The sequence below is a fragment of the Macrosteles quadrilineatus genome, unplaced genomic scaffold, assembly GCF_028750875.1.
Source record: "Macrosteles quadrilineatus isolate MER2022 unplaced genomic scaffold, UCM_ALF_1.0 Scaffold_16__1_contigs__length_3527350, whole genome shotgun sequence".
NCBI lineage: Eukaryota > Metazoa > Arthropoda > Insecta > Hemiptera > Cicadellidae > Macrosteles > Macrosteles quadrilineatus.
The window spans coordinates 2,805,150-2,828,536 of record NW_026542609.1 but is presented as its reverse complement, the minus strand read 5'-3'; the positions used below and the strand labels follow the sequence as shown (position 1 = coordinate 2,828,536).

Genomic DNA, 23,387 nt, shown 5'->3' with positions numbered 1-23,387 from the left:
CCTTCTACCTGGTTATCAGAGGAATTTGGATGAGGAGATCCGGAAAAGGACACAGGGTGAAGGCGAGCACTTCCGGGACTACGTTGTTGCCATAAGTACCTTGCTTAGGCGTAGCGGTACGTTGTCGGAGCATGGTAGATTAGACTTAATCTACAGCAACATGCGTCCGGAATACAAACTGATGGTACGCCGGCGTGACTTCAGCAACCTGGCCGAGATGGTGGAGTTGGCTGAAGACTATGAGGCCTATCTGCGAGAGAAGGCCGCCTTCCGACCTCCTCCTTCACCAAACGTAGCGCTGGTTTTGGAAACCGCCTATGTTCCCAAGAAGAAGGCTGAGAAGTGTTTTGAAGTGGCCGTGGTCGAAAGACATAATTTTCAGAGACCATCCCTTGAGACCAAGTCGATTGGGCAGCGAGTAGATTTTGACTCTAACCGGGTCCGTGAACAAAGGCCCGCAATGACTAGGGGAGTGGCAGATGGTGCGAAGGATGTACGGTGTTTTAGGTGCCAGGAGATTGGTCACTTTGCCAGAGGCTGTGGCAAACTAAGGACCGTCTCCTGTTTTGGGTGTGGGAAACCCAGTCTTACTGTGAACCAGTGTGGATGTCGTGCGGGAAACGGCAAGCCAGCTCAGACATCAGGAGGTCAACTGAGCGAGGCCACCCGAAACGAACGACCTCAGAAGAGTGGTCCGAGTGGCTCGGAAAACTAAACAGCTTGGTTGGTGGAGTGGATGAGGACCGGCTGATTTCGGAGTTAAGGCCCTTTGTTGATGTTGTGCTGATGGGCAGCGTTTATAAGGCGTTATTGGACACTGGGTCCGTAGTTAACCTGGTTGGGCGCGAAGTCGCCAATCATCTTCAACGCCAGGGGGTAGAGCCTGTTAAGAAACCCGCTCCTCTGAGGATGGCAGATGGGTCACGGTCTAGAGCCGAGTATTCATTCCGATTGGCAGGAGAAGCTGCGGGAAGACGGTGGGTTGGAGACGCCTTGTACGTCCCCACTCTCACCACAGACATGATTCTGGGTATGGATGTCATCCGAGACCTCGGATTGGTGACATGTGGGACAGAGGTAGTAAGAATGGGTGTGGGTGATGACTGTTCTGGCCAAGGTGGCCGCATAGACAGTGTCAAAATTGGTGACGAAGACCCCGAAGGCCCTTGCAATGGAAATCCCCGTCTGATTCCTAATGCCAAATCATTCAGCACCATGTTGGCTGGTAGTGGCTAGTAGAAGAGTTTTTCTTTGTTTTGGATTTGAGACCTGTGGTGTATGATTCACCATTGGGTATGGAGCCGGAGTTTTGTTTTGGCCGGAGTTCGAAGATTTTTTTTCTTTTTGGCCGTTTTCTTTTTTTCATCCCGATGTAAGTGGGGAATGTAACGAGCCTTTTTCCTGGGGGGGGGGGGGTAAATATTTGCTATTTGGCCGCGCACCGATTGTTGAGGTAAGCAAGCGGCGGTGGCGAACCTGGCTAGCGCCCTTTGACCCGGCTTATCAGTTCGGATAAGCTTGGGTATCCTGGGACTACTGGATAGCCGAGAAGGACATTCTAGTGGTGGATCTCTTAGAGTGATGAGGCAAGTGTTTGTGTCTAGTGAGACGTCCAGTGATTTGGGTGACATCGGTGTCGTCGTGGTTGGTGTTGTGTAAGGTGACAGTGAGTGTCGGCGTTCAAGTTGGGTGTTGTGACCCACTTGTGGTGAGTGGACGACTTTTATTATATTTTGGTTAAGGAGTTGAGATTATTAGTTTGAGAATATTAATCCCTGATGTTATTGCGAGAGTTAGAGTTGTAACCGTGCTGGTCAAAGCCTGACGGTAGTTAGGATTTATATTAGTCAGGAATAATATTAAAGTGTATTCCTTGACGGTTCTGGGCAGGTGCTAGAGCGCAAATAATATAATTTAATTGACTGTAGTAGATATTATTTTGCGTTGTACCTAGAGTTAGTTATATTACTAATAACTCTGAGGCCCGACAAACCTAGGCTGCACGATTTAGCGTGCGTAGTTGGAAACACGTGGCCAGTTGGCTAGTAGCTAATATTATTAGCCTATTAACAGAAGCCCAGCTAAGTAACATAAAGTTGGTAGTAGCAGTAGCAGTAGTAGGGTTGTTATTGTTTATTCATTTGATTATTTTAATTTAACCTGAACAGCTTGTTAGGTAATCCAACACGTTATCTTGGTAGCTTGGATAGCGGAGTACCGGCTATCAGATAATATATTTATCTAGTGTTTGGAACGTATTTAATATTTATTTATCTGTTACTAAGTAGCTCAATAATTTGATAGTAGTGCAATTGCCATTTAGCTTTGCTTGTTTGGCTTGGTATTTATTGAGACCAGCTACTAGTGGTGTAGTCACTCTACCTATAGTGCACTTGTATTGTTATTTTATTTTTATTTTATTTTATTTCCAACGGCAGCAGCCAATTTACAAAGATAAACATGATGGTTGAATACAACAAAATAGGTAAGCAAAATTTGATGATAAATATAGTTAACAAAGATATAACAGGTTATAAATATCCAAAGCGTAACAACAACAAAAAAATAAGATTAACAAACAACAATAAATACTCTAACATAGCAACAACAGAAAATAAAGATTCACAAACAACAATAAATTAATTACTAGTCTTTCCCAGAAAGAAGAAGAGAGGAGGCCTGCCGACGAACCTGCTGAAGTCCATCGAAAAACAGGTCACACCCAGACGCAACTCGATTTCCCAGGCGAGTAAACCTTGCGAAAGGACTGTTGAAGTCGAAGTTGGTTGAGTGGTATCTTCGACCCAGCAGATCTCGAGATCTTGTGTTTGTAGGCACTCTGAGGTCGATTTCAGCTAGGAGATCTGGACAGTTCATGTGACCATTGACTATCTTCCAGAGAAGAATAACATCAGCCAAGTCACGTCGCAGGGCAAGAGGTGACAAGTTCAGATTGCTGGACAGTTCCTCCACAGGCACATCAAGATAGGCAAAACCCAGCCGGACACCAACCAAACGAAGAAAACGCCTTTGTAGAGCCTCCAGTCTCGTCCTATTGCCAACAGTGTAAGGCGACCACACGGGACTTGCATATTCCACTAGCTGTCTCACAAGGGAACAATACAGAGAGCGAAGAGCAGAAGGGTTGTCGATGCCTCTGGAGAATCTTGCTATGAAACCAAGCATCTTGTTTGCTTTGTTACTGATGTGATCTATATGCCCAGAAAATCCCATGTCGCTGGAAAAAATAACGCCTAGGTCTTTTATACACTGGGACCGTGGAATGGATGTACCAGAAATGGAGTATACGTACATGACTGGGGATTTGATGCGGTGATAGGTTATACAAGAGCACTTACTGGGATTTACAGACATGTTACAGACACACCAATCCTCAATTTCAGAAAGGCTATTTTGGATTTCTTGAGAGTCTTCTGGTGTAGACACAGTAGTGAAAATCTTCAGGTCGTCAGCAAATTGTAAGGCCTTTACAGTTAAATTGTCTAGTAGGTCATTGACAAAAACATTGAAGAGGCAAGGTCCCAGCAAAGAACCTTGTGGAACTCCTGAAGAAGGTGAGAACTGAGTGGAAGTGGTAGAACCAATCCTCACAACAAGAGAACGTTTTTGAAGATAACTAGAAATCCATGACAAAAGAGGTTCAGCCACTCCGTAGCCCAGCAACTTAGACACAAGAATTGTATGGTCGACCTTGTCGAAGGCTTTTGCCATATCAATGTAGGCTGCATCAACTTGGTAGTTCTTGCGAAAGGCAGACAAGACATATTCTTGAAAGAGCAGGAGATTGGAGACAGTAGACTTGCCTTTCATAAAGCCATGTTGGGAAGGATGGATTATTTTGGATAGAAAAGGATTCAGTCTATCTACCACGATACTTTCAAAGACTTTGCCAATTGCCGGCAGAATAGTGATTGGACGGTAGTTCCGTATGTCGCTGGGATCATTTGCTTTATGTAAAGGAATGATAAAGCCCGACTTTAAAGAGCTAGGGAAGATTCCTTTGTTAAGTGATTCGTTGAACAACACTGTGAGGGGTTCAGCTAAGAGAGATCGGCAGTGATGAAGCATAGATGGCGGTATATTGTCAATTCCAGCTCCCTTTGTAGTGTCCAGATTCTTAAGCTTGCTGAGAACTTCTTCAGTTGAGGTTGTTATGACACAGAGAGAATCGAAGACGGGATAGCTAAAGCTAACCTAAGCTGAAGCTAAGTTATCTAGTATTATTATTGAGTGAACTGTTTGATTGTTAGCTTGGGCAATAGAGTTGTGTATTGGATTATAGTGGCCTAGTAGACCCCGCCTGGTGATAACTCGCGTTGTGGTTTTTATTGGCAAGTCGTCGTGTAACTCACCGTGTTTTAGGCACTCTGGGCTTAACTATTGGATAGTTAGGACGAAGCCCGAGTTGCGTAGTCAGCAACGACCCCCTAGGAGTGTGGAGAATCGGCGTAGGCCTGGTAGTGATTATTGCACGTTTGTTTTGGTGACTTGTTTTTTACTTGTTCACAGTGCCCGTGTATGAGCCAGTCCTATACCGGTTAGACCCGGCTTTTGGCCTAGTGGTTTCCCTGACCTTATCGCAGACCCTGGAACAATACCCAGCCATCGTAGGCTGAGCTATCCCCGGCAAACGGTTGCGACTGCACTTTTAATATTTTTTTTCCAGTGCATTGTAGGTTCGTCGGAAGTACATCAAATAACAATATTGTAATAATATTTTCACACTAAATACTGTTTACCTACAAGACGGAAAATACATATGAGATATGATAAGTGGTGATTGATTTCGATTGGACACTCCAATCATCATCATACCCAATAGGCGAATGACAATAATCGGAAATGGCGTCCCTTTGAGATTATTCGCCTATTGGGTCTGATGATGATTGGAGTGTTTAATTGAAATTGATCACCATTTACCATCTTTCATGTGTATTTTCCGTCTTGTAAGTAAACAGTATAAGTGTAAATATATTATTACAAGTATTATTTGAAGTATTTTATTTATTTATTTCAACGGACATCTCCATTTCACAACTTTAAAATTAAATCAGTACAACTTAGGATCGCTTATACTGTAACATTTAACAAACACAACAGAAAACATTTTGAAATGATGAGATAGTTAATGTGTTAATAAATATACTTAGCTTACTAACAGTCTAGTAATAGTCTGGTGGGTATTTTGTTTACTTTTAGGCATTTTTATAACACGTACGAGTCTGATCAAGAGGTTATTTAGAAAAGTCATTAGCTTTTTGATGGTTCGGTAATGGACCCAATTGTTCTTAATCGTTGGATCCTTAATGGTCCTTAATGTATTGAGCACTGCCATATTACATATGTTTTAGGTCAATAAGCTGGCTGTTTGTCAGATTTTAATGGCAAGATTTTAGTACAACTATCCACCACTGTGACGTAGTGATGCGATGCCCACGCTGCAGCATGGCCTGTTTTTCTAGAGGTGCCTTGATTTTAATAGACTGTCCTGACTAATAATACAGCTGGTCTTAGTCAGTAACAATGCTATACAATCACTTTATTCTACACTCATCCTTCACTCAAATTTAGGTAAAGTACGAACGTTTGTGGCGAACCCCATCTGAATATATAACGATAAAGGTTAACTCCATAATCTATTTAGTTATTTACTTATTCCTATTAAGCTATTGCAGATTATATACTGTATTTAATAACACGGAAATATTTTCTGTGCAGAAGCTTTTATCAAACTGAGCAACAGACAAAATGCTGCAATGTGAGTCTTATAAACGGCGTTTTGGCAATGAAAGCTCCGTTAAGGTAAAACATGTTTGTCGTAGATTGCCCTGAAGTGCCTCTCAGTTTGACAAATATCTGCGTCTTTGAAGATATAAAGAGTGATGCTAGAGGGGAGGTCATATTGCTCTTTATAGCCTTTACTATAGACACATCTCAGTGTGGGTGTACATTGCTTTCTTAAGTAGTTTTCTTTGAAACTTTCTATTATATTGTCATAACCTTCAATATAGTAGTTTGACAGTCTCTATGCTCTGAGTGGACAAAGCTGTAAACAGACTACATGTTCTAAACTATATTTGCTATATTTATCTTTGCTTTGATACCATACTATTTGTAAATTGAATATGAAGTTCTATTACTTTCATAGTACATGGAAAAAGTATTGTTTTCGTCAAAATTTTCCAGTTTGAGTTTTGAGTGGATATATCCATTTAGGGCGTTCCTAAACCTGAAAAATTGGTTTTCGAAGTGATGTCTGTATGTGTGTGTCTGTGTGTATATGTGGATATGTAGAAAGCTACAGACCACACTTAATGTCAAATTTTCATTAAATTTAGTTTTCCTACAGTTACCTAACAATGTACATGTTCTCTCACTGATTTGAGAAAGCAAAGTGGCCAATTCGCTCATCAGTGAGACAATGTTAACATTGTCTCACTCTAATTACTTTGTCTCACTCCAGATTTGCAACGTGAAGGCACGAAATAGTGAGCGCGTAACATGCAGGCAACGTCGTATGCGCGCGAAATATGTTGGCAGCACTGGCACTGGCTATAAATCAGCTGGTCAGCTGTTGTACTGTTGTATTTGTCACTTCACATTAAATGTTATATTAAAAGTTCACGTCTGTGTAAAATTAGGTTATGTTTCTTCACCAATTTATTTGTTTTATGGTAACTGTAGGAAAAGTATAATGTGCAACTCGAGTTGAAAGTACAATTGCCTCACTCGAGAAACCATTCCTCACTCGCCTAGGACTCGTGAGTAAGGATTTCTCTCGAGTGAGTCAATTGCTCACTTTTCTCACTAGTTGCACAAATAACTAATGTATGCATTAACTGGTGGTATCTTCAGGAGTTTTTTTTTGTTTTTTTTTGTTTTTTTTTTTAGTTTTCATTTCAATGTTTATTTTATCATAAAAACCTATCAAATAAATGAAAAATCGGTTTTTCTCATAGATGGCCCAAAAGGTTTTTATGAAAATGTAGTATCCTGTAGTACTTTGAATTCTAAACAAAATGGTACAAATACCTTTTCAGCAAAAATTACGGTTCAAAAGTTATTGTAACTTATCTTATTTTCCATTTTAAAAACTATGAAATAACAAAAATCGGATTTTAGAAAAAAAACTGCTTTCATTAAAATTAATGCGTTGTGGTCCTTATAATTGCAAACAAAATAGTGCAATACCCCATTGCTGAAACGATTATAGTTCAAAAGTGATTGCTACTTTTGTGATTATCCCCATAAACAATCAAAGTTACTCCAACCGCTTACCCATTATAAAGGTTGTTGACAAGCTAATGGGAGAAGTTATGTGCCAGTTTTCTGATATTTTAAGTAGGACTAGTACTGTACCTAAACCACTGTACTGTACTGTATATAAACCATGGTAGCAACTACAATGTTGAATAAGAATAAAAATATATGTTTTTTTTTTACAAAGTACATGCATTTGTAATCGTCTGTTAAGTAAGGCAGAAAGATCACAAACTCTACAAATTCAAATTCAATCATCATTTTTTTTAATTAAGTTGTAAAAAAAATTATTCTTTATTTTCTGTATAAAAACCAACAAATTGTGTTTTTGATTAATAATTATGTCAAAGGATTTTCTTAAAATGTTTGAAACAAGAAAAGAATTATGCAGGAAGTAACTAAGACATTATAGAGCTGTTTCATGAATCTTGTAAGGATGAACTAAGAGCTAATCTGATTGGTCCAATTCCACCAATCATGTTAAGCAGTCAGACCAGTATAAAAGACTAGGTTTGCATGTTAGATCCCTCTTTAAGTCAGAATGTGTTGTACAGTGATGTTAAGAAAAGTTAAAGTTGTTAATATATTTTAGTGAGATTTAGCCCAGGAAAACTGGTATGTAAATCAATTTTATTAAAACATTTAGTTCATCTAGTAGGTCTGTTAAAAGAACAATGTTTAAACTTTGACTATATTTTAAAGCTATTATATTTGTTTGTTTTTAGGGCACATTACTTTTGGTAACTAAAAGCAATTTAAATTAAATAATGATGGTGAAGAATTTGAAGTATATTATTTCCAATCACAAAACCTATTTTACAAAATTATTTGTAATGAAGCTATAATCAAGAATTTTAGGAAAAAATTAAATTAAAACCAAAGTTTTGTTACACTACAAAAACTCTCAAAAGTTCTACAATAAATAAATAAGTACATAAATTAATGATAATAAATAATCACTGTACGTTCACAACTAAAAACTAAAAGATGCAAGGTCTAATTACACATGCAAGTCAAATAAATATCACATATGAAGAGTCAAAACTTCAAAATAGGTACTTACGGATGCTGCTGGTATATTAAGAAAATCATTCCAGGAATACAATGGGTTGGCCAATAAAAGGTTTCTTAGGTTGGTTTTGAATTTTGTAAAATTCTGATATCGGGCTTCACATGAGAGTCTGTTAAAAAATCTTAAACTTAATAAGCTGTGTTGAACTTGACTTTTTTTCTATGTTTTGAAATTAAAGTTTTTTTAATACAATCATTTATGATTTCAACGTCTCGTATAAGTTAAGTGTAAACATTAAATTTATAAAATTAAACTCCTTGGAGTAAGCAACCCTATATTATTTTAATTGTTGTGTAAATTTGAGATATTTAACACATAAATATAAGGTTAATTTCCCTTGATTTTGTGTATTGATTCTTACACCTCCTCTAAATGCAGATAACGATTGTCAAGAATATTAATCTTCCTCATACTGAGGTTCTCAAAAGGTCAAACCCTCAGAGGCCACAGTTAGTAGTTGAATGTTTACTTGTATGTATTGTCTAAATGTTTGTATGTGCGTGTTTAATGTTTTGACAATCTCAGATGAGAGAATATTTTTTTAGGCAGACCTATAGAAGGTGACAGTCACCTAAACGATCGTCATCCACCCTTAGAAGAGGCTTAAGAACATAAAACGGGATTAAGGTAAATTAACCTCTTATCTAACCATTATGCTCAATTTTTATGGGACGATAATTCGTTCTTTGTCCAAAAACATGTGAAGGAGAGTATAAATGTACTGACTAAAGATTTCCTGTGAGGAAGTACTTGCATGTTAAAGGATCTATGTTTGTATAATATTAGGTTAGTCACAATATTATTCAATAAATGTTGCAAATTTGCTTTATGATTCGTGCATTAGTGTAACACATGGGTCCCACATAGTTGTTTCTGTGTTTTACTTCAAGAATGTACTTCGATCTTCGACCAGGTATAAATTAATATAATTTGTTGTATAAAGTGTGTTCCACAACCATCTGTAGTGTTGGTGGCCTTTAGTTTATGTATACAAGGTCTCGAGGGAAATCAGCATACATCCCATCAAACAAGCGAGCTAAACGTCACACCTTGAAATAAGGTTGATTAAAACTGTCATCGTACGTCACAGATTGATTGCTGCAAATTTAATGTATATATGTCCAAGTGAGCATAGTGAGATATAATTTATTGTTTATTCACATTTATTTATCCAGGGTACATCAATGTATAGCGTAGTGTTATTTATCAGTAACTTGATGTATTAAATTTTACTACAAATCTTCAGCTTCCAGCATACAAAAATGCATGCAAAAACTAAACCAATTTCTAGAACCCTGGTTCACTCATAACATAACTGAAACCATTTCTAATGAATCTAACTTATCTCAGTCATTTAATACTATTTAATTTATAGTCTGTATGATAGAGCATGTTTCCAGACCCTCCGTCTACATGGGACTGGCCAATGGTTTAAGACCCGATACTATTCCTAGTAGAGGGAAGTAGACAGGTTCCATCATACAGACTATAATATAGCGCTCCCCCTTAAAAGCAATACTTAGCTAATACAGCTCATTTTATGAGTTCCTGGGTCAAATTCCCATAACTATTCTTAAACCTCTCCCCACTTGAATTTCTGGGAATGTCACCATTCCACACTATAGATACAGCGGTTTTTCCAACTCCTTGTGGGGGAGCTGCGAAAATGTACCCCTAATTAGTTAACGGTTATTAGTTAAATTTCCAATGGATTATGGTCGGTTTTCAGACCATCTATTTCGCGTTTGAACTGCCAAATAAAGAAATTAAAAGGGGAAAATGTTTAGTACAAGTTTTTATATATTACTATCTGAGGAGAAGAAACTGACTAACAGCTCAACTTAAGGAATAAGAATAGAAGTTGACACACCACATTGAAAATATATACAAAGTGTCTGTTTCCAAAGTATTGACGTGTCAGATATTGAATAGTGAGCAAACTTTTAATGAGTGTTGATATTAATATATATTCAAAACTTTGAGAAAAACTCATCTTGATTATGTGTTGAATTATATTAAACACAATTTATTAGTTATGTATTTCCAAGAAACAAAAATAGCCCAATTCGGTTTTGAAATTTATAAATGCAAAATGTGTTTGGATCTCAGCAGTTAGATATAACAATGAATCTCCTAAACCGCCCCCTTTATTACCATTGTTTACTTTTGGCATGTACAAGCCCATGTGTTCCAATAAGAGAAGTAATGTGCCAACTTTCGTTGTTTAAAGCAACTGCAAAATATTTTATGGGTGTACGAGTCTGCGATAACTTTAAATAAGTATTATTCATGATTATTTATATTCATATTTTTTATGTTACCTAGTGTAGTTCTTTTACTACCTATTGTAAAAAAATAGGCTTCCCTTAAAAAAATGAATGACAGATAATAATCTCTAGATATTTACTGAATAAGAATCATAACTTAAATACTGAGTTTGTAACAGTTAGTGGTCGTTAAGTACCTTATTTTGTCTGGATTAGTAAATTTTATCTTTTATACGAGTTCAAAATTCACTAATACAAAAAATAATGCATAGGAATTTAAAACCGTTTAATAATGAAGGGGAAATTTCTAATCGCCTCTTAAAAGGTTAGAAGATATAAAATTTTAATTAAACGCGAAGAAAAGCTAAATTTGTAGTGTGGTGTAATTAAATAAATGTTGTGGTATTCTGTAGAAACGGAAAAGGAATTAGCCAGGAAAATGTTCTTTGTGTTCATGTTGGGCAACCGCAGTTCCACTGATGTTTGCAAAATATTCTAGCAAATCCTGCTGATAGTATAACAAAAAAATAATCTTGCATTACATTTTATTGATTTATTCCGTGATTTTTTTTCATCGTAACAAATAGTCTACTATAACTAAAATTGCACTTGATTAAAGTGGAAAGAAAACTTTTTTGTTTAGGGAAAATTTTATAATTTTGTTATAGTTTTTAACACATCTAATCTGTGTTATCGCATTACAATCTAGTATTTTACGAACAGTGTTTAAATATTCTTATTTACAGTAAACTAAAATAATGTGGTGATTCGGAATCAAATAATGAAAGATTGTTTTTGAGTGAACAGTGAACATTTGCAGTTACACAGTAGAGGTCAGCTTATACGATAAAGAAGGATTCAAGCAATAACTTGTACCTGAGCTAGCGGAGAACCAGACAACTGAAATGAGCTTCGGTTGCTCTTGAATGCCCCTACAAATCTGAATCAAATCTTATCTGAATGCATGAGTTTCCTGGATTCGAATTCAAGATAGTGTGGTTTTATGTTGTGTGTTATGTTTATGTTGTGTGGTTTTATATGTCATACACCGGATACGCTGGAAGTTAAGGAAAAATCTCTTTACCGTAAGTTTTGCCATAAAACACTTTTTATGAAGGTGCTGAGTGTTTAAGTCTATCTTTGCACATAAAATAATAACTGGACAATTTGCAACAAAGCAACATAAATACTGAAGAAGCTTGCTTCAACCTCCCCTATTTTCATACTTCAATTAAAACACAATATTTCTACAAAAATCTAAGAAGAATTAGGACCATTAGTAAAAAAATTAAAAGAAAATTTTAAATTTCAAAAATATAACATTTACAAGTAAAGCTTTAATTGTTAGAACTACCCAGTAAGTCAAATCGTCCACAATCTGTTGTTGGTTATATAAGGTTTTCTCCATCTGGTCTTCCGTGTCTTAGGGTGCGTTGAACGTTGATCCTCACAACATTAGGGTGCAGCTGAGACCACAGCTTATCACAAAGACACATCAGCACACCAGCCCCCAGCAGCACTATCAGCACTTTCATCAGTCCCAGTGCCACCCTCACTACTAGTGGCTCCTCCTCAGCTTCCCCAGGACTTACTGTACATAAAGTGAGATGTTATGTAAGATGCAGGTAAGACTACAAATCCCACTAAGACATTATCAGCACACCAGCCCCCAGCAGCACTATCAGCACCTTCATCAGTCCCAGAGCTGACGTCACTACTAGTGGCTCCTCCTCAGCTACTCTAGGACTTACTGTACAAATGGTTAGATGTTATGTAAGATGCAGGTAATACTACAAATCCCACTAAGACATTATCAGCACACCAGCCCCCAGCAGCACTATCAGCACCTTCATCAGTCCCAGAGCTGACGTCACTACTAGTGCCTCCTACTCAGCTTCCCCAGGACTTACTGTACATAAAGTGAGATGTTATGTAAGATGCAGGTAAGACTACAAATCCAACTGAGACATTATCAGCACGCCAGTGCCCAGCAGCACTATCAGCACCTTCATCAGTCCCAGAGCTGACGTCACTACTAGTGGCTCCTCCTCAGCTACTCTAGGACTCACTGTACAAAAGGTTAGATGTTATGTAAGATACAGACTAGACTACCAATATCACGGAAACACATCAGCACATCAGCACACCAGCCCCCCGCAGCTATATCAGCACACCAGCCCCCAGCAGCACTATCAGCACCTTCATCACTGCCAGAACTGACGTCACTACTAGTGGCTCCTACTCAGCTTCCCCAGGACTTACTGTGCATAAAGTGAGATGTTATGTAAGATGCAGGTAAGACTACAAATCCCACTGAGACATTATCAGCACGCCAGTGCCCAGCAGCACTATCAGCACCATCATCAGTCCCAGAGCTGACGTCACTACTAGTGGCTCCTACTCAGCTTCCCCAGGACTTACTGTACATAAAGTGAGATGTTATGTAAGATGCAGGTAAGACTACCAATATCACGGATACACATCAGCACATCAGCACACCAGCCCCCAGCAGCACTATCAGCACCATCATCAGTCCCAGAGCTGACGTCACTACTAGTGGCTCCTACTCAGCTTCCCCAGGACTTACTGTACATAAAGTGAGATGTTATGTAAGATGCAGGTAAGACTACCAATATCACGGATACACATCAGCACATCAGCACACCAGCCCCCAGCAGCACTATCAGCACCATCATCAGTCCCAGAGCTGACGTCACTACTAGTGGCTCCTAATCAGCTTCCCCAGGACTTACTGTACATAAAGTGAGATGTTATGTAAGATGCAGGTAAGACTACCAATATCACGGATACACATCAGCACATCAGCACACCAGCCCCCAGCAGCACTATCAGCACCATCATCAGTCCCAGAGCTGACGTCACTACTAGTGGCTCCTCCTCAGCTTCCCCAGGACTTACTGTACATAAAGTGAGATGTTATGTAAGATGCAGGTAAGACTACCAATATCACGGATACACATCAGCATATCAGCACACCAGCCCCCAGCAGCACTATCAGCACTTTCATTAGTCCCAGGCTCCATCACTGCTAGTGGCTCCTCCTCAGCTTCCCCAGGACTTACTGTACATAAAGTGAGATGTTATGTAAGATGCAGGTAAGACTACCAATATCACGGATACACATCAGCACATCAGCACACCAGCCCCCAGCAGCACTATCAGCACTTTCATTAGTCCCAGAGCCACCATCACTGCTAGTGGCTCCTCCTCAGCTTCTCCAGGACTTACTGTACATAAAGTGAGATGTTATGTAAGATGCAGGTAAGACTACCAATATCACGGAGACACATCAGCACATCAGCACACCAGCTACCAGCCACCAGCAGGACTATCAGCACACCAGCCCCCAGCAGCACTATCAGCACCTTCATCACTGCCAGAACTGCCACCACTACTTGTGGCTCCTCCTCAGCCTCTTCAGGAGATTTATACATAATTTGCCTCCAGGATTGATTTATTGACATAACATGAGGTTACTAACCTGTCGTCAATCAGTGCTATATTGTCGTCGATGACTATAGTTTCGGGGTTAAAATCCTAATTTCAAATCTTCTCTTCAGTTGTCAAATATCAAACGTATCCTCTTGCACTAGCCGTCGTCGAAATTACTTCACACATAAACACGTACAGAAACATTTATAATTACAAAACTACATGCGCGTGAGGCCGGCCAATTATAAATGTTTCTGTATGTGTTTATGTGTGAAATAATTTTGACGACGGCTAGTCCAAGAGGATATGTTTGACATTTGACGACTGGAGAGAAGATTTGAAAATGGGGATTTAAGACCGAAATTATAGTCATCCACGACAATATAGGACTGATTGACGACAGGTTAGTAACCTTATTTTATGTTAACAGTTAGATGTTATGTAAGATACAGCAAATCTATACTATTCATATATTCCTTTTAGTACCGATTTATAATGAGTACCATAACTCCTTAATCAGCTTCATAGATCCCTTCACTACTACCAGCCTATTTCCAACTTCCTGTGCATTCACAAGTGCTTTGCATGTACACTATAATAGCTCAAGCAGTAATTAAGTTTATAACTCATGGCTTCTTTCTGGTCAGTTTAGCAATTTATCATAGTTTCATAAGTTAATAAGTTCATAAGTTTCATAGTGTATGGTACACTCACAAACGCATGTTTTGTTGTCATTCTCGAGTTGGAAGTAATGCGGACAGTAACAACGTGGCAGTGAGGTCTCTACGATGCACATGTGCGAACAATTATGGTAGGTGCATTCATCTATCTTTCCAGGACCCTGAAGGCTGCCATGGACTAGTTTTATAACCTAAAAAACAAATAGTGTACAGTATTAACGTATGGTACAGTAAACGTTAACAGTATAGTGATGAAGTAGGTTTCATTAAGTACACTAAACCGTAGACAGAATTGTAATGTATTAGTATTGTATGATTTTAAAAGATTTTTTTTTTATATAATCACATATATTGTTGGTTATTAAAAATCGTAAACAACGTAATTCCTGCGTAAAGAATGTACGATGGTCAGATGTACAATGAGTTTAAGATTATTGAACTATTGTATTTGCATGTGTTATATTAGTTGTATTACAAATTAAATTACGATAGTAAGATAATCGGTTAAGACTACTATAGTGTATACCATTTTGTATGTTATGTAAGAAAGAGATGTTGCGTAAGAGCTGGTTCTCATGCTGGTTCTTCTTTGGTAGTTTTAAATTAATTGAGTATTCAGTTACGAAACGTCTTGACCATATTATCGTAAAAGTTAGATGAAATATATGTCTGAATTAATCAATTAAAACTAAAACATATTGGGATCAGCCCAAAGAAGATTGCAAGACCATTTCCACATTAAAAAAATCAATGTGGTAAACAAAATTGTTTTGATCATTGTATGTATATATTCTGGCAAATATATAATATATAAAAATAACTTTTTTTGACAATTTCAGTTTTCCCACGTTAATATTTTTAAGGTAATTAAAATATGAGTATTTTTGAAAGATAATATTTAAACTTGTGTGACAAAACCAAGCACTTTGAATACATAAACTATTTATTTGCAATAATCGTTTCACTGGTACCTGAATGTCTTCGTCTTGCAGGATAATCGTTGGCATATGGTTGTATTCCAGTTTTGACGCCATCAGCATCGTCGAGTTGCCATCGATAGTCTTAACAAAATAAATGTGGTGATTGAAAATTCCGAAACTGAGAATTCTGCTTCCTTCCTCGTAGTCCTGGAACTGCAGAGGATGTGAGATCGTTCCACTATAGCTTGTGTAGTACACCTTGGACGTGTTCTTGTCGTGTTTATCCAAACCTGTGAAGTATATTCTCTCCGTAGCGAGGTCGAGAGACATGGAGGACACTCGGTTGACTCCGAACGATGGGATGACCTTGGTAAGACCACGTCCGTCCAGGCGACACGACCAGAGAGTAGCGCCTGAACTCCAGAACAACAAACTGTAAAGTAGAGGTAAAATGTGAATGGTATACTTTCTTTGAGCCTAAGTAGCATCCCTTAAGAAGCATGGTGACTTCATTATATGTTTCTTATATGGGTTTTTTATATTTATTATATGTTATCTTATGTTTATCAAGATAGAACATGTATTCTTAATAATTTTGCGCAATAATTGACTAGGTAGCCTCGTGGCTAAAGTGCTCGCCTTCGATTCCGAAGGTTGCTGGTTTGATTCCAAGCGATACTGTTTTTAGACTCATACAATTTTTTTGTGGTTAATCAATTTTTGCTGTATAACGAAAGGTCGGCGAAAATTACATACTTTTTACCATCGATTAATCTCCATTCAGAACATGCTCTTGTGTAGATACTTAAAAAAAAAAAAAAAACTAAAAACTATCAAACATAATATCCGCCACTACATTTTCCTATACAAGAGTTAAAATACCTCTTTACCATTGTAACCCGTGGTCAACTGAATGACGACCAGTTTCTACACTCTTGTGTGTCATTATCAAGCTATACGGGAAGTCACTCAGAAAAAGTTACGAATAAACTACATGGCCTTAATAATAATAATATATCACGATCGAGAGTTCAGGGTGTAGGCCTATACTGGATGTTGCCCTGTCCTTCCCTCACCTACCCATAGTATTGGTATTATCAGCAATAATGCTGATAGACTTGCTGATAATAGCAATTCGAGGGGCATGAGGTGAAGTATTTGTGATTATTATGGTTGTATTGCCATGCAGTGTTTTTATTTCGTAAAATGAATGTCTGTGTTAGTGTTTATGTTCTTTAAGATCTTAATCACATACAACTGTGTTCCTAGAGTGTCGAAACCGGTCACCATCCAAGATACCAATTATTAAATTTCCAACAAATTATTTAACAGCTTTGTAAATTAATGTGATAAACAAGAAGGCAACAACCCAAAAATAAAATTAACTTAAAGTCATGAAAAATATGCTTTTACCCATTCCTTATTTTTCAACATACATCACAGAGTTAAAGCATACACCACAAACACAATTTATATTTAACGTTTTTAACTTCAATAAAAAATGTAAAGAACAAACCCTTTATATGGATCCACTGCCATGGCGTAAGCCCAAGCACCTTCAGGGGGCTTAACCAGGAGTTCTTCATTGTAGTTATCACCGGTGTCGTTGAAGTTAATAAAGGTTATGATATGTGAGTAGCAGTTCGGCCAGTATATAGTACCATGGACCCAATCTACAGCGAAAGTCGGACATCTAGTGAGATGAGCCACAAACTTTACATCATCTTCCTCTTCAGCATCTTTCTTAAACAGCGGAAACCTAGATGAAATAAATTTTGTTAGATAGATGTATAAAACAGCAGGTCAAATGAACTGAGTGGTATTTTGTGGACATTGTTAATTTATTGAGCTTTTTATGTCATAATTTGTACCTATCTGGGATTATACTACAAGTAAATAAATATTTACCATATTTTCATACAGATTTTCTAAGTAATATACGTTCATAACTAGAAGTTTTAGGTTTAAAAATCTATGTAGTAAATGTGGTTGAGTAGATATAAAAATTAGTACAAAAAGCTATATTTATTTATCAGAAGCATTGGAAACATTTTATCTGATCTATTATGAACCCCTTTATTTTCCTGGAAGAGTTTTAATCCTATCATTACTTACAAACCTACTTTATTTCCAATTAATTATAGGGATTAATCCATGTAAACAACTTATAATGAAGTAAAACTAGAAAAGTAACTCGAACATGGTTTAACTCTATGTGTCTGAAAATTTCCTTTAGGTAGTTTTTATCCCTATAATTGTATACGTCGTAATTTATATGTACAGACTATTTAAAATGTCTTCCTTATAAGAATTACTGCATGAAAAAAATACTGTCAAACATACTTAATACGTACATAAACCTTATTCAAATCACATTTCCTCAATTGAAATAGTGTCATCCTGTTTTCCTTTTTAAAAGTGTCATGAATTAAACCAATGTGATTTTCTAATTATACCTCCATAGCCCGTAGTACGAAATGAAAAACCCCTCTTGTCTTCCAAGATGGTAGTCTATGGCATCTATTTTGTGTTCATGCTTCACTAAAGTTTGCAATTCATGTGTGTTTGAGTTGTATAAAGATATATTCTCTTTTCCGGCAATGAGTATGTAAGGCTCTTCGTCAAACTTATTCTCGGTGACCTTGTTGCTATCTTGGTCTGAAAAAGACGCATACTTAGTGGGAAGAGCAAGATAATTTGTAATTATAATATCTGTAAATCTCAATTATTGACTTTTGTATACTTAATTAGACATAATGTGACTAGCCATGTGATTAGATCATGTAGCCAATGTTTAAAAAAGAAAACTAAGTTCCACTTACAGCGAATGCTGATCCAAAAGTTCTATTTTTCTAAGCTTTTTTCTACTTTGATAGCCAAAGTTGTATCAAGTGTTTATAGTACACAAGTAGTTGTCTTTTCAAGGGCTTTGTAAAAAATGACAGATTCAACAGAAATCATTGACGTAAATCACGTTGGCGCACTCTGTTGGGAGCTAAATTCAAATACACTCATATTCATTCAAAAACTTGTCACAAAATTAACATTTGAATGGGACATCTATCCCTATATAGAGAAATAAAGGTATAAGCAATATAACACTTATTTTCTCCCTTTACCTTGTCAATAACCTTTAGGTAAGCGGAGGGAGTAACTATGATATTTTATGGGGAAATAAAAAAACTGCGATAACTTTTGAACGGTAATTTTTAAAGAAATGAGAGTTGTACCATTTTGTTTGTAGCTACAAATTTCCTCAAAGTTCCTCAAAGCTACAAAGTTCCTCACAGCTGTGAGGAACATAACTTAATTTTAATGCGAATCGTTTAAACAGTTTTTGTGGAATAAAATATAAATAATAAAATAAAAGCTTTCGAAAGGTGTAATCTGTAGCTTCACACACCTCTATTGTAGCTCACACACACATTTCACTTCGAAAACTACTTTTAGAGTTCAGGGGGCCCGAATATATTTCCACTTACAACTCAATTTCTAAAAGTTTTACGAAAACAATACTTTCTCCATTTACTATGTATAAGGATACAAATAAAAAATAATACAAAACTTGTTAAGGTATTATAAATAATTTTATTTTCTGCAAACTTTGGATCGGTAAGCTATTAAAGGTGCTTCCTATATTCAATATTGCAAAGATGTATATTTTTGTACGATTCATACACTGTTTTCATGTACAGATAAACTTGTAACGTTAGAGCTTATTATCGAGGTTTAAGTACTCACCCTTGCCGATGGTATCAGTAATCACATTACTCTCAATCTCATACACAGATATCTTGAGCACCCCTCCACAGTAGAGGGTTGTGTTGTCCTTACAAGGCTTACACAGACTGCTCTCTACCTTGCTAATTTGGCCCAAAATATCCTTTCCGCAGTAGCATATGGAGTTCCTAAAACGTTAAAAAATCTTTCAGCAATGTGCAACATACTCTTTAGCTACCTACAAATATTCTCTTAACACGTTTGTTAATAAAAGATCCTTAGTAATGATGGAAACCCCTTGACCTAATCATTACGATCGATTCACGACCTATCTTTATTAGGTTACCTTAAAGCATACGATTATCTTTAATCATGATTGATTTGTAGCAAACGGATGGATGTATAAATTAATAATTGCAACTTAGATCAATCAATCCAGTTATGGAGGACGCACGTTTCGACCTTTAGGTAATCTTCTGCTCCGCTGTTGCACTAGGTTATTCAATACTTAGTTGTATTGTTGGTGCAGCAACCGCGTCAAATATTTTACATTGAAAAACATATTATGACCACGTAAACATAAAAACACGACACTGTCGAAGACGAAGACGTTTAAATAAAACGATCACCGTGCGCACGGCTGAACGGGCTAGGGACTGCGGCGGCACACAGTGAGTAGTATGCAATAAGTATGGAATAACCTAGTGCAACAGCGGAGCAGAAGATTACCTAAAGGTCGAAACGTGCGTCCTCCATAACTGGATTGATTGACGTAAGTTGCAATTATTAGATTATCTTTAATCCTAAATTGTTAAGAATAAATATTATAAATGAAGTAATCTTTACTTTGGGGAATTTACCAACCAAAACTCCTATAAATAGACTGCGTAGTATTAAATGTTTGTATTTATTCACTTAGGTTAGACCTAAACCATAATTTAGAATCCTGACCATTGATAGCATATTATTTACACGCCTTTCATATTATTATTGTTGTACCAGTTGAGATGGGGATGCTGCATGTGTGTGTTTTTACCAGAATATGAGTGAAGGACAAGAGTATAAAATGAAGTGAGATGTCTTCTTTGGCATCGTTACTGACTAAGACCAGCTGTTTCATTAGCCAGGACATTTATTAGAAAACCAGACCAATGATCAGGATAGCTGGGTCCAGTTTTTAAGTATCAAAAATCTTCTAATCTTTCTCAGGATCAAACCGGCGACCTTTTGATTGTACGAGCACTAAAACCACACAGCTACCCAGCTAACTTTATAACTATTAACTTTAGCCAACTACCATAAACTAGATGAGTCAATGATTACAGCTGTGAGTGGCTAGACATGTGATCCTTCGAAGGCAATATTCATTTAACTAGTAACTTCAAATTTTGCAAGATGAATCCTAAGCTGCATGTCAGTAATGTTTCTTTGACATTTTATAAAATTTATTATTACTTAATATTTTTCAAGATAGATGTACAAGCTTAACAAGCGGACATAAACACAATCCTATTCAAGCCGGGCTTACAGTAGCTTGTGACTTGTTTACTTGGCAAAAAGAGACAAATATTATTTAGTGTGATATTGCGGGACTGTAGTCTGCAGCAACCGTTGTTAGGATAGGATTAAACACAATTTATGATTACTTTTACAACTCAACATCACAGAACGACTCGTCGCAGTTTGTGTGAATTGTATATTTATTTCTATTTTCTGTACTTTAAATGTAGCTACTTTAAGCCCTTTATGAATAAAGTATACTTCAAACGTAGTGACATTTGTTTTTTGACCATTATTTTTACCGAGTATTCAGTTAGTAATTGCAAACCTTTCTGTAAAATTTCCTCAGCCTACTCAACAATTTATCATAATCATCACTCTCATGTAAGAAAATATTATTTGTAATTTTCACATCACAATAAACTAGATTTCATAAAACACAGTTTAAGAGGGAAAGCAATACAACTTATCCGCGAATAGTTAGATTTTTTTTTGTACCTACTTACATACTATCAAGTCCAGTATAATGATGTCCATTGCCTGAACACAATTTGAAGCATTTGTCAGCATCAAAAGGATGAATCATTCGACCAGAACGTCGGTGAAGATCAAGTTTGCTGAAGCATCCCTGGTACTCGATATGACCGGGGAACGCACTGCAGGCTGCGAAAAACAGAGAGTGGTAATGGATGGTTGTTCAGGTGTAAAAGGTTTTAATAAGCAGCATATTTCTCAAAATATGCCTACAAACTTTCAAACAACGTATCGTTATTTTATTTCATAAATCAAACCTTAACCCATACCTGTTCCTAGATTTATTTGGTAGCAGATTTGAGATAATTTATTTCGGTCTAACTATTACCAATGAGGAAACAAACTATCTTTTGTGTATTTATTGCTATTACGACATGTTTGCGAGGTCCATGAAGTTAGTGTACCCATATTAGCGTATCCGCTTTTGTTCATACCAATCGTTAGTTCTTAGTTATTTCTCGATAGTTTTCCAATACTTTCGTAAGTTATCAAAAAATAAAATAAAAATATAGCCGATAATAAATGGGTACGCTAACTTAACAAACGGATGCGCTCACCGTTTTCAGATGAAAAATGCTTACATCCAAATACCAAACGATATTCTCGGTGGTTCTCTTTGTTAATTCTCGGTGGTTCTCCAATATTGTTGCTAACTCTCCAAAAATAAGAAAGTTATAAGGTAATTTTATACCAATTGAGCTGTGAAAAATGTCCAATCCAGCTGTAACCGCTATAAGTTGGGATGAACATCATTATGAACATTAGGGTCTGTGACGTCATTTGTTTATGTTTATCATCCATACAGTTTCTGGTATAACATTTGTGGGCCGCGATACTCTGGTAGAACGTATCATTATTTTTAAAAGCTAACTTTAATTATAATGCATAGTTAGATAAAATATTCATTTAATCTTTAAATTATATTTACATAATTTAAGTATAACATACGTCATGACCAGGTGTGGCACACACAAAAGATAATTACAACAAACCTGTGTACGCAGAGAGTTAATTTAGATTCGTTTACCCAGAATACATTTCTCGAGTTTGTTATTCATATTAATTGAAGTACTAATTGTGTGAGGCTACTGTAATAATGTGGGGTCAGTTATAATAATATTTGTCAGGCGAGTCAAATACTCGCATGCAATATTCTCAAAGCTTTGTTAATTAAAGTAAATATTATTTATTATTTTGGAAAAAGATACTAAAACCCTATTAAGAGAGAGTCCACTCATTATAAAGTAAGCTTTATTTAGTAGGTTAGACTTTTGTGACTTCGAAACAGGCTATACCAATTTTTTAGCCGGAATCATTTATTAAAAACACTACCAAGCTGTACTATACACGTCGAAAATGTAATTCGTTTAACTTCACTAAGCTGAATTAACATTTCAGTACCTTGTTCAATGAATCTTTAAACGTGTAATCGTATAAAATTAAAAATAGCTTATAATTTAAATTTATCTTGGCTCCACTACTTTAGACTTTTAAACCATCTATAGCTAAACTTACCGAGTATAGGAGCCAAGAATGCAGCAGCTGTTAAAACCCACATGGTAGAGAGAAATACATATTGGCGGGACAACAAATGACACAAGAACAAACAAAGCTGATAAACCTTGACCTGAACAATCGCTGTTTTATCATTTATAGCGTTGGTATTGCCAACACAAACCTATTGTGCATCTGAGAACATCTTCAGGGATTTCTGACCACAGTGTAAACTGAATTCAATAGTTCTGAATAAATAGGTGAATTACTAAACGAGTAGTCTTATATGTATAAATATATATATTTAGATACAGGTTTACTTGATTAAGTAACTGCCTGATTTAGTATCGTAGGGTTGCATTTGAGATGTGACGTGGCTGGCTGGTTTTTCAATGTTCTTTGGCCTATAGTCCCTGGTTTTAATATTGGCAATCACTATTCCAAGTTTTCTGATTGATAGGCCATG

The 23,387-nt window shown here is 36.7% G+C and overlaps 1 protein-coding gene across 1 annotated transcript; it reads right to left on the bottom strand.

The window, feature by feature from the left end:
• Nucleotides 1-11,937: 11,937 nt before the first annotated feature.
• Nucleotides 11,938-23,057, bottom strand: LOC129005131 (low-density lipoprotein receptor-related protein 1-like). Its single transcript, XM_054433947.1, has 8 exons — nucleotides 22,943-23,057; nucleotides 21,400-21,556; nucleotides 19,415-19,581; nucleotides 18,130-18,331; nucleotides 17,190-17,432; nucleotides 15,725-16,106; nucleotides 14,788-14,944; nucleotides 11,938-12,211 (listed from the first exon to the last, which is right to left on the bottom strand). Exons 1-8 carry the CDS (start codon nucleotides 22,983-22,985, stop codon nucleotides 12,009-12,011), a joined length of 1,554 nt encoding a protein of 517 aa, XP_054289922.1. The 5' UTR covers nucleotides 22,986-23,057; the 3' UTR covers nucleotides 11,938-12,008.
• Between the last annotated feature and the right edge of the window lie 330 nt (nucleotides 23,058-23,387).